This window comes from Gnatocerus cornutus, chromosome 2 (genome assembly GCF_029298725.1).
Source record: "Gnatocerus cornutus isolate USDA-ARS CGAHR chromosome 2, icGnaCorn1.1, whole genome shotgun sequence".
Lineage (NCBI taxonomy): Eukaryota > Metazoa > Arthropoda > Insecta > Coleoptera > Tenebrionidae > Gnatocerus > Gnatocerus cornutus.
In genome coordinates, this window is record NC_142234.1 from 13,215,557 (window position 1) to 13,230,797 (window position 15,241).

The window sequence follows — 15,241 nt, forward strand, 5'->3', positions numbered from 1 at the left end:
ATGATTTCTTTTTCTTCTAGAACTTTGTTGAAATTTAAAATAGTTTCTTTTTCTTCTAGCACTTTATTGAAACCGATTTATAGTAAAAAAAAATAAAAGCGATTTTGAATGTGTGTGTCTTTTTACTTTTCTGTTACTAAACTAATTATTATTTCCATTTTTCCAGCTGGATAGACCAACAAAAACACATTAGTTCTTACGTATTTGTTTATTTATATTTATTTTTATACATCATAAACCAAAGTTATTTAATATTATAGGAAGTTCTCACCATTTCGTAATGACGTGAAATTGATAGAAACTTGCTACCCACCTCCTAATTCCCTTTAAATTTACAAAGTTTTATTTTATTTTCGGTTAGTGTAAGTGCATATAAAGTCAACATGTGTTGTATACTGTATACAATTTATATTAGGATATTTTCTATCAGTCTGAGATTAAATTCATTTATTTAATAACATTCTACGACCTTCTTTGTATGCACATACAGAGTCAAAAGTAAGAGTAATACTGTAAAAATTCATCCGGATTTCCTTTAGCAAAATTACTACCAATTCGATAAATAAATCAAATCTGTGTTGGTAATTTACAATAAATACAAATAAAACCACTTTGATTTTCATCTAAAAATTTACATTGTTGGTCATTTACTCTTGCAGTTAGTAGTAAAATGTTAGCGTTCTAAAAAAATATAATTTATAATTTTTTAAGGTTCAAGTAGCAAAACAAATCTAAAAAGTTCTATTTTGAGCGCTGCAAAACTGATTTCGTTCACTTAAACCTTAAAACAATAATAAAACTAATTCTAAACAAAGACAACATGTGATAAAAATGTATTTAATAACACTAAAAATTTCATTTAAAAAACAGAATCTCGTATTGTACAAAGCTCAAGAAATAAATATATATATTACAAATCTATTCAAAGAAAGCTACTAAAGAAGACGTTAATTTGGCTGAGTGTTTCATATGGTAGAATATAAACGATGAACATGTGAGTCACAAGAGAATACTCGGCCAAGTCCATTGTGTAAGGAAAGAAACGAAATTTCATATTAGTACACCCTAAATTAGTTAAATTGTAAATTATGGGTCAACCCGGAAAAACAGTGTTTAGTACTCTCTGTGCAGTTTTAAATACCAAAACATAACAAAAATTCAGATCTGTAGGTCAATTCACATAAATTTCTTCAGTAGTTTAACATTGCATAGACAACTAACAGATACTGTTTCGGCAAAATCAAAGAAAAAAATTATTTTCTCCTGTGACCCACCGCCACGATTTAATAAATTAATTATTTACACCGAAAGTGACACAAAGCTATTATATTGTGTAATATTTCTTTTCAAAATGTCCGCACACAACCCTAAAACTCGTTCAAACCTGAAAAAAATCACATTATTACAATGAAAATTACAATATTTATGATTACCTTGCTCTATCTAATTTAACGCATTTCAACGGTCCGCAAGCAACGACGGTAGCAGCTCTCGGCCTATCCAACAAAAGAGCAATTTCCCCAAAATAATCGCTTGGTCCCAATCTACCCACTTCGGTCGGTTCCTCCCCTTCGGCTCTGTTCTGTTTAACGCTAGCCGTACCCTCAACAATGATGTAAAAATCATCTCCAGGTTCCCCCTGCCGGACGATTGTTTCACCGTCTTCAAAACTAACAGGTTCTAAAGCGTCCGCGACAGTGAGACGTTCCCACTTATCAAGATTTTCGAGAATAGACACCCTGGATAAAAATTCTTCGTACATTTTTCGTTTCCGTATTGTGGAACCCATAAGGATTCTTCTGTATGAATCGCGATCGATCCCCCATAATTTTACGTCGGTTTTTGCTTTGACGGTGGCGGCTCTTGGAGTTCCGTAGATGAGAGCCAACTCGCCAAAACTTCCTCCATCGCCGATGGTGGTCACAAGTTCATTGTTCACATAGACCTGAAACAATCACATAGAATTGTCGCAATTTTACGTCGTTTTCTTACTTCGACTTCTCCTTGATCTATCACGTAGAAGTTGTCTCCTTCGTCTCCTTGTTGGATGATCGCCTCACCTGGCAAACATGTTACTGGGAACATTGCATCGAAAATGTCCGATCGTTCGTTCTCGTCGAGATGTGAAAACAGGACGTTTTTAGCGATCGCTTTAGATAGCGCCGCCATGGTTTTGTAGTCCTTTGGAACCACTTTCTTGACGTAACTAGTGGCATCTTCTTCACTTACGGGCTCTGCAGATATGCCACCACGACGACGAACAGGTTGTTGCGTATGGTTAGGTAGAGGAGACAGATCTTCGGTGTCTTCGGGCGAAGTTACCTGTTGTTTGGCATCTAGAGCTTGCTCCTGAAACCAGAAAAATAAAAAATCACAATAAAAATAATAAGACGTACTTCAGGAGGGATATTTTCCATGTCGGTTCGTTCTGTTTGTTACTTCAGATTAAAGTGTGAAATGGTTGTTTGCATGCTAAAATTCTAAACACTTTGTCTTGCCCATAAGGGCTATAAAAAGAACTTAATATATTTCTCCGGGAAAGAATAAGGCGAACACAATCAATGCAGCGCAAATTAATGCAACATCGCCGGTAATAAATTCTCAACTGAAAATGCCTTCATAACAATTACCGTGAACGCTATTTTTAATCCCACACTACAGATATTCGATTTTCCGTTAAAAATGCTACGTTCATCAAAAACCGCATTAATTAATTGCGTGTATACTTTATAAATACTGACTTATTTATAAATCAAGGACATAAATAAGATTTTGACGAAAACCTAGACCTTTCAAAAATTTAATTTTTTATAGATACAAAGTAGCGTGAAAGTTTTCAGTTAAATTTGCTAAATGGGGTAAGTTTGAAATCGTGACTGCATTCCCTTGTAGCAAAAAGAACAAGATATAAACAGGGAGCGCATATTTGTGATATAACACGCCAAGGTGGTGCTTGAAAGGTCATGAGCGCAAGCATTTATAAGGGTTGCTCTGCTAAACAAAGAATATACAAGCGCATTTCTATCATGACCTGATTTAAAGCAACGGGATGCAGACTTTAAGACAGCAAAACAATTACCATTTGTTGCTGCTAAAAAATTCAATTTTCAAACTGATTTTCCCGTTGTAAAAGCGATGTACGTATTAATTCGGTCTACCATATTTAGGCAATAACGGATGTTTCAAAAAGCTTGAAAATAGGCGCGGTTTTGATTGCGAAATGGAGATTTTTCAGTTAATCAACGACAAAACGCCAAAAATCCGAAGGCAATGATTGATTTTAATACTGTCGGTTCGTTATTTCAACTTGTTAAGATTCTCTATGGAAAGTCAACAAAGAGCAAATAAACAGCTCACAATCACTCAAGAAGCTCACACTTCATCAATTCGATTTAATAACCAATTAAAAACCCCATAAATTTTAAAATCAATTTCGCAAACACAATTCAAACCCACCAGTTTGATTTATAAAATAAACTTCGATCCCGACATTTTTTTCAACAAACTCAGCCAACATTGTGTACAAACGCAGTGGGTGGAAATTGCAAATACCGAAACAAATAATTTACAGTTCGTTACCGCAACCCTTAACCTTTCACATGTCAACTTTAAATTGCATATTTGTACTGGGTTTGGTTCATACATCCGTGCTGTAGCGACTCTGTTGAAATCTACAGGGAGGAGTTTAATTACAAAATTAAACACTGCCTTGATAACCGATTAAAAATAAATTACTGTCGTCCCAACCTCGTGTCGTGCTAGCAGACGGTATGTGGAATCATAAATTCAGTTGGTGGCCCAATTTGCAGGAAATAGAGTCCAGTGAAAAGTAAACCCACCGGATAATCGAAAATTCACGTATTCGAGTTTCAATTTTGGCTCGCATTTCGCATTCCGTTCGTCTGAAATCACGAGAAGACAGTTGACACTAATATCTCGTTTATGCTTCGACAGACTAAAATTAAATGAAAAGTTTGCTCGGCAATTAGATATGAGAAACGTTGCAGCATATCGATCCATTTGCGCTAAATTTTAAGACCGCAACAATTAAAAGTTTTGATAGCGTGTTACTCCAATTAGTCTAGGAGGGTGACTAGTTTTTTGAGTGGGTTTTTTTAATAAGGGAAACCTTGAACCTTCGAACTAATAACAAATTTCTTTCATTAAACGTATTGAACGCACAACGGACGCCCACACAAAAGCAGCATAATAGGTGAATGCAAATTGAAGTTATGCATTTTCAAGCAAAAAATAAAATGTACGTCATTAAATATTTTGTTATTGTAAACCAGCATAACATTAAATATGTTCAAAAATGATAACGATGTTAGACCAAGTTTTTGTTTTGCGCAGTGATCAAATTTTCATTGTGTCCCGCTAGATTGAATCTGAGGTACAAATGCTCCAACGAAGATTGCTTTGGGAATAAAAAGATCCTAGATGTTTTAGAAGTAGACAACAAAAAAGTTTTGTAATAATTAAAAAAAAAACGATTGGAAAGCAGACAGACATTATTGAGTACACATTTATTATAACAGCAGTAATTATAAATCATTTCTCGTTACTGAGCCAATAACTTCTAAACACCAAATTTTAAAACTCTTACAGCAATGGCAATCAGTTTAAAATGCGAAAAATGTTCGTAATCCATTATCTATAACCTTCTCATCATTATTCACAATAAAAACGAATGAAAACTAATGTTCTAAACCTATTTGTAACCGAGATTTATCAACACAGGTACCTAAGTAATGAATTGCTTGTGTTGTACAGCAATTTTTACTTAGAGTTTTAAAGTTATTTCCACCAAGAAAGCTAAACTCGCCGATTCCTTTATGGCTGAACCGTAATGGTTTTTTTTGTGCAAAAGTATTTCAATTAAACCCTGGATATCGATCCAGAACAAGCTCTTCAAATATTGGTCTAACTGAAATTAAATCTATAGTACGAAGAAAAATACAGTTTGTCTGGAGAAAAACGTGAAAAGAAAATTGCTGTTTTACCCTTTATCGTGAATTATACACGCATGGACAAAGAAACGAATTTAAAGCACCTTATTCACGTCATTGTCTGATTATAAATTCTTATAAAAACCATCAAACTGCCTAACAAATTAGTTTTCGACCCATTTTTCAATTTTTATGGTTCTATTCAATTATATTAAACATGAACTGTCAACTATACAGACTGTACCATGCACCAACATATCAGATAGCCCTTTTCTACACAATCCATCGCCATTAATTTAACTATAACTGACACATTTTCCTCTAAACAGTCGATTTTAAGACGCAATTTTCCTAGTTTTAGGAAGGTACCTACTCATCACCAAGGTTACTAAGTTCAGTCCACAAAGTTGTGATTATTAATTAATAATTAAATTGGCAGTGTTTGTCGAACAAACCCACATGCATTACCTCCTCTTTGTTTGCAGAATACATTACGGCTAATATTTAGATCCTGTGTGTTAATTGATTTCCATTCGGTTTATTGGAGCAACGGCAGTCGCCGCAAAAAATATCAATCACGTCTGCAACCCCTGCTATGGAGAAAATTGAGCAGGTTGGATAGAACTGATATCATTATCACTTAATTTCTTAAGACAGTAGGTTGTAATTACGCCGATACTTTATCGAGAACCATAAAATTTGCACTTTATCTACTCAATGAAATTAAAGCGGAATCCTTAAAAGAATCTTGTAAATTTAGACGCAAGGAAGGAAGACATGTTGGGATGACAATTTCCGGAATATTTTGTAAAAAGTATCCGGTTTGAGAACTTAATAGTCACAGTTCGACGTCTTTTTTATTGATGTTTGCTTACCATTTTTCTTCTGGAACAGCATGAGGGAGTGTTTCAAAAACTAGGAAGTAAACATATTTCTCAATAATTCTGCATTAACGAACTAACTATAGCCACTTCATTTTTAGTAGTTATTAGAGAGCAACAAATCGCTAGAAATAGAAGCAAAAAATAAAAAAAGGAGTCTAAAACTATTCGTGAACAGTTCAATTTTTTTATTTTGGCACACTTGCAGAATTATTGCTACAGGTTGTGTATAATAATCTGTTGAGTCATAATTTTGCCTTTTGCATGTGCAAGGAAATTTTAATGAATTTTACCATTTTACGTTGCTAGGTTTTTTTGTTACTTATTGTATGTAAATGGTGTAATATTATTTGAATTTCTTAAATCTGCGCACTTAGACTCGGAACATTAAGATCAAGATGATTAAGAATATCAATAACATAAATTAACACAATTGTTTTTACAACGCATGCAACCCAAATAAAAATTCCAGAAAGGTCATGAAGTTGTACTAAAAATTAACACTGTAAAGTTAGTTTTCCCCGATTTAAATCTAACCATTTTTGATAGCAATGAAAGCAGCAAACATTAAGCGATTATAGTTTACGACACGTTAAAACTGTGTATTTTTAGCGTCAAGTTTTGAAATTTGGAGAATTTGACACACTGCCACTGTATTTTTGGATAAAAAACAGTTTTTATTTCAAGTTTTTTAGAGCTCAATTAAATCAACCACAATACGTGCTCGTTAAAGTTATTTGTTATTTACTCAGTTTATGACGGTATTCTTAATCTTAATCCACACCGAATTCTGTTTATCAAATGTGACACGAATGTGTGGGAAGGCACTCTGATCTCTTCGCTACATCCACACAATTCTTACATAATGTTAACATTTAGGGAAGCCATCTACCGCTATATTGTTTTCTTTAAGATAAAATAAAACGCTGATGCCTTTTGTCAGTTTTTCATCTTAATATTAAATCCTTGAATGTGTTTATTTTTAAACCTGGTTGGTGGACCTAAAAACACACTGCGAAAAATTCAAAACTGGTGAAGCAGCTTTTTGAATAACTACAGTGCGGTATGGTAATTACAAAAAACTTATTTTTCACTAGCAGCTGTCAATCATTGTATAATAATGAAGAGGTCCGGAAATAAATAAACTACGTATGGAATAAATTGATCGTTATGACCGTACCTGTGGCATTGTAAAGCAGAACCAACTACAGATAAGAAATTAAAACCGCACACAACTTCGGGATAAATAGGAAGGCGCAGTAACGACCACGCGAACCGCTACGGTGCGACTCTCTGGTCACTACTAAAGTTGGATTGCCTGCGCTACTAACGCGAGAATCCACCGTGGATTGAACAATTTTACCCGGTCTAGGGAGCGACAAAGGCTGAGGGTTCAGGAGGAAAAGTCAGGAAGAAAATTCCATCTCAAGAATGCATTATAAAGATCTTTGTCTACACCTTCAAATAAATAATTTTCCATATCAGTATTTCAATCTTCATTCTCTTTATGTCGTACTTCAAACACACCTCAAAATAATGATCGTCTATCTTAAATAATGCCAATAATGGAACATGGAGCTTAAAGAAAACAATTACATTTCCACGTAATGAGACTGTCTTTTATGGAAAATATGGAAGGTGAGGCTTTAATAAAATAGCGAGGTAGGTACTGCAAATGCGGAAAAGCTTTGATGCCGAATTACATATGCACAAATACCCACATCATGGAAAGGTGACAAGCAGCGGTGATAAAATAAAAAGAATGTTCCACAAGAGAGTTTTTTTTTAGTTCTATCGATTTTTAACATCTATATTATGACACTTGTTCTTTTAATAAATTTAAACCGCCCGCTGAGAAACAAAAAGAATAAAAGTAACATAATTAGAATTGATACGACATACCACAAGAATTTCCACTTATGGAAGTACATACCCGGTAGTGTGTTGCAAAAGCAGTAACTCACGATGTAACTGGATATAATAGGATTTCGTATTTAACGCTAGCTAATTAATTAAATAAATAAGATTGCATTTATTTTCTTGGCAAGGAGTTTTATTACTTATAATAATGACACACCTTTACATTTAATAGCTTAGAAAATTTAAACACCAATAGATATTTATTTTTAGTGGCCATTTTCTTATAATTACACTGGTTTATATCGTGTGATTAAAAAAAACCCTCATCCTCAGTTGGTTTTGAAATTTCAAGTCATATCATTGATTGAAGAAACAGCCTTTGGTTTCTGTTAAATAATTTGACGTCAAACTGAGAATTTTGTAATGTTCACAATATTGTCATTGCGAAAAGTTGTCTTATGACAAATTAATTATAACACGTACACTCTTGCTTTTCATTTTTCCATTTTAAAGCAGTTCCTTTCTAATAATCTAAAAATTGACAGCTGCCAAAGTGACAATTAACAACAAGCCATTTTAAAATTCGTTAATTTTACCCTTACACCAATTAAAAAAAATTTACACTTAAAACTCAATTTTATCTTCTTTCTAATAAATTCAATTTTTTGAGTTTAGTACATTTTCGAAAAACTTTAAATTTAGAAATTCAACATTGGACGGCCTTGAAAGAACTGTTAATCTGACAGATTAAGCATTCCAAAACGTTCAACATAAATACACAATTTTATTGCAAATAAAACAGAAATTGCAGGCAACAATAACAATAGAGGAACTAAAAAAACGAATTCAATATGTTAAAAAATTATTGTCAATCTTTTTTTGTCACTGGAATCTGTCACTTTGAGCTACTAGCCAAAAGTTATTCAAGTATTTAAAATATCTACGAACGTTTGCATCAATCCTGATTAACTTTAGCTTGAATTCCTTAAGCATAATTGTCAAAACAATGGTAATAATTATGCATTTTATTACGAAGCTAAATTTAATCAATACAATAAGAATCTCACTCTACAATAATCTAAATCATTTAATTTTATTAAAAATTCAACACAAACAACTTTAAACCTATAAATTTCACTTTTTAACTCCATAACAATGTTTCAATTCAGATAAACTGTTTTATTGCAATTGTCATAAAAGGAAATCACAATTAACAATTTCGAATGATTTACTAGAATAGCAGCTGGTGGGTTGAAAATTAAAAATGCGTGCCTCCACCATCTTATAACAAACAACATTTTCCTTAATTTTGTGTAGATATTTGAGACACAAATATTGATCCCGGTCAATAAAGTAAAACAGTTTATCTTTTATTGTAGCTTCTGTAATAATGACACAACTAAAAGCACTTAAAGTCGCATTCCCCTCGACCCTTGCACTTTCGATAAAAATGCCTTTGATTACAGCAGCACTTCACATTTTATGTAATTTAAAATTTCACTCACCGCACGTCTCAGAGCCTTTGTCGCCATTTTGCAAGTATTTTTCTGCCACTATCACTATGATTACTGTATCACCTGAGTCATATCGAAAAATACTAATCTGAATTAAGACTGGATCAAAGTAACCGCGACCTCTGTACTTTAAACAAGACGTAACTCAGATAAACAAGTTTTGTGGCTTAAAATAAAAAAAGCCGTGTCAATGACAAAATCTTGTTTCAATGTAGAAGTTATAAAGATGATCAATTGGTCATTATTGTCATCGTCTCACCGACACTGTATTCCTTTTATTTATTGTAGTATTTACAGCTCTTTAACATTTTCAGGATAATGTAGGCAGTGATTAACATCCATCAGCCTTTTCAGCGAGGAGACACGTACTTAACCTACTTATTAATACTCATTGTGTCACTTATATAATCTACAAACTCCGATATTTCTGGTGAAAACGTACAGAATAAGGTCACAAGATTTCTTCAATTGCCGATTATAGGACTCAAATTTGATAATATGATTGTTGTTATTAAATAGACAAATCGTGAGCTGAAAACTATAAGGTTCTAACTAACTTTTTTATTAAATTGATCAGTGTTCACGTTATCAGTGAAATCTCTTTAATTTATTAAGCATTTATTTAAAAAAAAGGCAGGATCTATTAACATCATTTTTTCTTGTTAAAATATTAACTTACTCCGTTTTATACTTGATAGAAAATGTTTAAAAAATTTCAAAACAAACAATTTAAATTCTCACAAAAGGCACTGAGAACCTTATAATTCTCAAGTCGCGAAATTAGTCTAGGCGGCCTTACTCTTTCCCTAGTGGTTGGTAGCACTGAGACCAAACCATTTTGATGTCAAAACCATCAAGGCATCTTTTCGCATTAATCAAGGACAACTCATTTCAAATTCCTACTTCTTCGCCGCTTTAATTCAAATTTTAACATTTCTCATTTTATAGACCTATTAGACGTATTAATATTAATCAGAGTTTGAGATTGCGAATAAAGAAGGAAAAGAATTTTTTAATTAAGACTGTTCCTAATAAATTTTATTTGAATATTAAAATATGACTTAATTCAGCAGAAAATTAATGTCTTTCAAGCAGGAAGATATTAAACTGTAAGAAAATTACGAAAACGTGCTGAAATCGCGATGAACGTACAAATAACATATGGCTTGTGGTAAAAGGCTAGCTAGAAGCGAGTGTCAGCTGAAAATGTTGCATACACACTCATTGCTCAGCTACAGGACTAATTATTGTAATTATTGTTCAATAAAAAGGAAATTCATTCTCCTTTTTTCGATTGGAAACTACCAATCAAGCACATTTTAATATTATAGTGCCATATGATAGTAAAAAGGGCGTTTAGCAAGTTTTGCATTCTTTTACATGTTGGTAGCTTGTTTGATTGTCCACTATCAAGTTTCAGAATTATCATGATAAAATGGCAACATTGACATGTCTGCACATTCCCGATTCAGTTCCAAAGCGTCCCATACTGTGCACCAAATTTCTTATACCAATCTGTATTTAGTTGTTGGTAATCTGTTGCTCACTTTGTTTTTGTGGAGTGTGACATTTCAAAATTATAATATCCAACATAGCACTCTGGATAATTAAAGTTAAAGAAACTCTGACACAACAGGCTGCCAACAGTGCCGTGTCTAACATGTTTCTTATAAAAACTGCTCTGTTTAAATTTAATATTTTCTTAGTCATAGAATGTGTATAAAATAAAATTGCTTTCAACTAACAGTAAGGTAGGGTAATTAATAACAATAACAGTATCAATCACAGGCGGCGTCAAAGTTATTTGGAGATGTCTGTTCTTACACCACTCAATTTTACTCAATTTAAAAATCACGTTCTAATAAGAATAAATTTTTCTAATGATTAAAGTCAATTTTCTGTGTTTTACATCAAAACTTTTCCGTTAAAAAAAGAATGATCAAACTTTGTAAGAAATATGCATTTCTTCATACAGGAGGTCTGCTGTAAAGGCAGTTCTCGAGCCTAAAACATGCACGCCTTATTAAAACAACATCAAGGGCTAATTTCATTGAACATTATAAAATTCTTTGAAGTACACGAATGTAGAACATGTCAAAGACCTCATGTGCTGAACTTGGGAAAAAGGAACAGAAGTATTTTAGCGGAATAAGTGATCAGAATAATACTCATAATAATGTACAGGAATAGTGAAATTTGTCAATATTAAAACAGAACCAATAAATTATTAAAACAGAACCAACAAATGTAACATTGTTTTTCTAAATTAATGTCTTTTCTCCAGAATCAATGTGATCCAATTAATCTAGTAACAGTTTTTAGAAGATGTCCTTAATACATTTAGTACCAGAAATAATTGACCCATCAATTATTCAGCAGTTTTTTTTTGTAATATTTTAACAACGCAATTATGTCGTTTAATTATCTTGGACTTGAGTAGGTTTCAGTAATAAATGTTTTTTTCTTTGTTTTACCAGTAATTTGCATTTGGTCATTTCACGCGATTTCTCGCAACTTATTTAAATGCCCCTCCATATTAATGTATACGTGTGCGCGTGCGCACAATCGGCCATTAGTCACAGAGAGCCCTTGCACCGTGGCGCCACCGTTAAGTGTGAAAGTAACATGGCGACACCATCAGCTGCTCTCTTGGATCGTCTCGAAAAACAGGGCATTCCAAAGTCAAAAAGAAAACTTCAGAAACATCTCAGGAGTGCAGGACTGGCCTACATATCCCGTACAGGAAAATTAATACCAGCAAAGAAAGTGGCAGGTAAGTTAAACCCGATTTATCTGTGTTTACATTGTGACATCTGACAGCTTTAAACCACATCATTTAGTGCCCGTATTTTTAATACGTCATTGAGTTGATTCACGCGAATGGGATCATTTTTGACTCGGAAAATCGTACACCTGTCTAATAGATAGTCACATAGAAACGTCATCAATACGTTTTCCAAATAATAGAGGATTTAAAATTCGCATTTTGGAAATGGTTTTCTTATTCAAACTTGGGCACCTTTACGACCTTCTATATCTAGGTCATTCGATTTATTGAAGGAAACATTGGCCTTGTCGTTAAGGCACGTGCCAGCATAACAGGTTCGATCAAATGTGAACATCGTAATTTGTAGAAAAATTTACTGAGTGCGCATTTAACGACTTTTGACTAGTTTTGTTTTTTTCCTCGCGTAATTTCCATGTTTCAATTGCGCTGTCTAGTTATGGCCGTTTTACGTCTTATCGGCACTTCCACTAACTTGTTGCTTTGTGCGAAACACGACTCAACATGTGGCAATAACACGTCCTTACAATCCATCAAAATATTTTCTCTTTTATCAGATACCTGTTACCTAATCTCGGGCCCACAATTTCCAAATCTGCGTCAACTGTTCTCAGAACTGCAATCATCTGATAATCATATCCGCCCCGGATCACATCATAATTTTAAATACCCAACGAGTTTTTTCTTTCCTTCAAGGTACCTTCACTATACGACCTTCACGTTCGGGATCTGGGGAATCCTAATTTCATCATAAACGATTTGTTATTATCATGCGTCACAAGTCCCGCTAATCATCTTATTTTCAAACTTTCTTTCGCGCCAAATTTAATTTTAGAATCTGGTAAACATCCGGGTCTTGTATCAAAATCGATTGGACGAAAATTAAAAATGGCCTCAGATTTTTAAGCACAACATTGACGTTCGTTTCAAACAAATCTAATGTGACTAAAGTTCGGAATGAAACCCGCAAGCTATTACTTCCACTAATTGAATAAAATCCCTGTGGCTTCTCCGATATCACGCCAACCACAAAATATAATTATCACTCATTTCGTAATGATTTCATTCAAAACCAGTTAAGTTATTGATCTAGCACTTTTTACTGGTTTTGGAAAAAACGTTGATCTTCCGGTGGTTGGACACAACTGATATTGTAATAGATAATGATTATAATATATTCCCCCAATGTACCCCGTCTGTAACGGTTGGCTGGTAACAACAACGGCCCTTATTTCCTTGAAACGAACATAAATTAAAAAAGCAAAGAAGCGAAACTGACAAAGTTAATTTAATTAGCTATGTTTTCTGCAGTATAATCGAGAATCGAGAATAAGGGCACACCTGTGACGCAGTTCTATGCTCGCGTTTTCGGAAATCGTTTGTTCACAACACGTTAATACCATTAAAACATGGTAACGTGCAATTAGATGATGAGTAAATTTGAAGTACAACTACCATTCGCTCCGTGATTAACACAAAACCACAATGGTAAAAGTCATCATGGACGAACGCAAAGTTACGTAATACGTGCGCTTAAATGGTATTTTTAATACCTCCAGAATACTGTTTATGATTTCTCGAGATATTTGATTTTATTTATCTATTAATTTGTAAAGAAATCAAACGGGGAGTGAATTTTGAAGTTTACGTAACTTGTTCGGTAATTAAAAAAGCATTTGATTGGTTTTTTGTCGCTCGACCAACGACACAATTCGTCGTCCAAAGCACATGTATTGACAAAATTCAATATTAATGTGATTTCGATTATTGTGATGTTGATTTAGAATGATTTGTTTTAGAGGAGCTGTGTCAATGTCCCCAAAAATGTGATGAACGAGTGCCTATGGAGGCCCGCGAGCGCCTCTTCGCGTTCTTCTACGGTCTGGGCGAAGCCGACCTCCAGAACCAATTCTTGCGCCAGAATATGGACCTCAGAGCGCGCCTCAATATCCCGGAGACGACAGGTTCAGGTCGGCCACCTCGCCGAATAACATGTAAATACTTGGTGCCTCTGTTACCCGGCTCCGAAACGGTGGAAGTGTGCCAGAAAGCTTTTGTTAGCGCCTTCGTGATAACGACCAAGAGAGTAAGGTTACAACGGGAGAAGCTAATTTCGAGTTTGGGCTTGAATAGCTACAGCAGTCATAATCGGAGTACGTCGGCCAAGCCTGCTTCGACGTCGCCGTCATCGGGGGAAAATCACCAAACTAAGAAGCCGTCAGTACCTTTAACATTGAAATTTCCTTCATCTTGTGAATTTATCGAACGCACTTCTAGTTCTGAACCAAAGACACCTGAGATGCCTCCTAACGACAAGCCGAAAGGGAAAAGGCTTGTTGATAATCCGCTAATACCGCTGGGGCTGTTGTTGCCGGACGGAGTTACCATCGCTCCGGTCACCGCCACTCCGGACCATGATAGAGACATTGCGATAGTTAACAACTTTTTCTCTAATCAGCTGTGGAAACCGGAATATATAGGTACTTATTCATGAGGGCGACGTCCTCGACTTTTGCCCACCGTACTTAGTTTAATTCTTTACAAAATGATCAATTTTTACCTATTTGAGAAAATACCTATACGTATTGTTATTTATATTTATACTGCATAGTTTATTATATAAAAAACATATATTAATTGTTTTCAATAAAAATTGTTTTTTTAAGTTCTTATTTTTATACCTACCACACCATGTACATATATTTGTAACAAAGGAATTAACAATACGAGACCAAAAAGCACTTGTACCTCAATGAAACTAGTACTATATCATCAAGTTTTATAATTGTTGTAATCTAGGTATTTTTGTTTTGTTATTTTATTATCTACAAGACAAGCTGTGTGTAGTCAGCAAGTATTTTATATATTTTATAATTTTGCTGTTAAATAAAAAATTAGTGACACCAAAAGCATTGTTAATGATGTAGATGCATGTTGTGATTGTTATCCCTATTTTCAGATTATGTCATAAGACAAATAACTGTCATCTCCGTGTAAGTAGAGAATCCAATTACATTAAAAACTTCTTAACAACGAAATTAAATAACCTACTTAGCAAGAACGTCAAGCACAATATTGATCCAAGAACCAAAAACTTGCTCCGTATGGAAAAAAATTCATTGATAAACCGAAACAAAATTCGTTTACACCCAAAATCCCTCATCAAACCACTAACAAACGAACTCAACACGTTCCCTTCCAAATTAGACACAATGAAGGATAAACCCATTAAACATAATTTAGGCACCTGCA

General features: G+C 34.0%; 2 protein-coding genes across 6 annotated transcripts in view; one reads left to right on the forward strand and one right to left on the reverse strand.

Moving 5' to 3' along the window:
• Window positions 1–193: 193 nt before the first annotated feature.
• Pka-R1 (protein kinase, cAMP-dependent, regulatory subunit type 1) overlaps window positions 194–15,241 on the reverse strand; it is a 21,180-nt gene continuing 6,132 nt past the window's right edge. For 2 of the 4 annotated variants that reach the window (XM_088030865.1, XM_088030867.1), the window contains exons 2-4: window positions 1,993–2,349; window positions 1,434–1,945; window positions 194–1,384 (exon numbers count right to left, since the gene is read on the reverse strand). In XM_088030865.1, coding sequence (XP_087886991.1) covers window positions 1,300–1,384; window positions 1,434–1,945; window positions 1,993–2,349 — 954 coding nt within the window. In that variant the 3' untranslated portion in view covers window positions 194–1,299. Of the gene's footprint in view, window positions 1,385–1,433; window positions 1,946–1,992; window positions 2,350–7,010; window positions 7,148–9,195; window positions 9,330–15,241 lie in introns of those variants that run through there. The other 2 variants (XM_088030866.1, XM_088030868.1) reach the window with 2 other exon arrangements.
• LOC148179211 (uncharacterized) lies at window positions 11,779–14,654 on the forward strand. Of its 2 annotated transcripts, XM_088030711.1 has the most exons (3): window positions 11,779–11,977; window positions 13,789–14,206; window positions 14,267–14,654. In XM_088030711.1, the coding sequence occupies exons 1-3, from the start codon at window positions 11,830–11,832 to the stop codon at window positions 14,481–14,483; spliced, it is 783 nt and encodes a 260-aa protein (XP_087886837.1). In that variant the 5' UTR covers window positions 11,779–11,829; the 3' UTR covers window positions 14,484–14,654. The 2 variants fall into 2 exon arrangements, with proteins under 2 accessions (XP_087886837.1, XP_087886836.1); XM_088030710.1 differs by having other exon boundaries at window positions 13,789–14,654.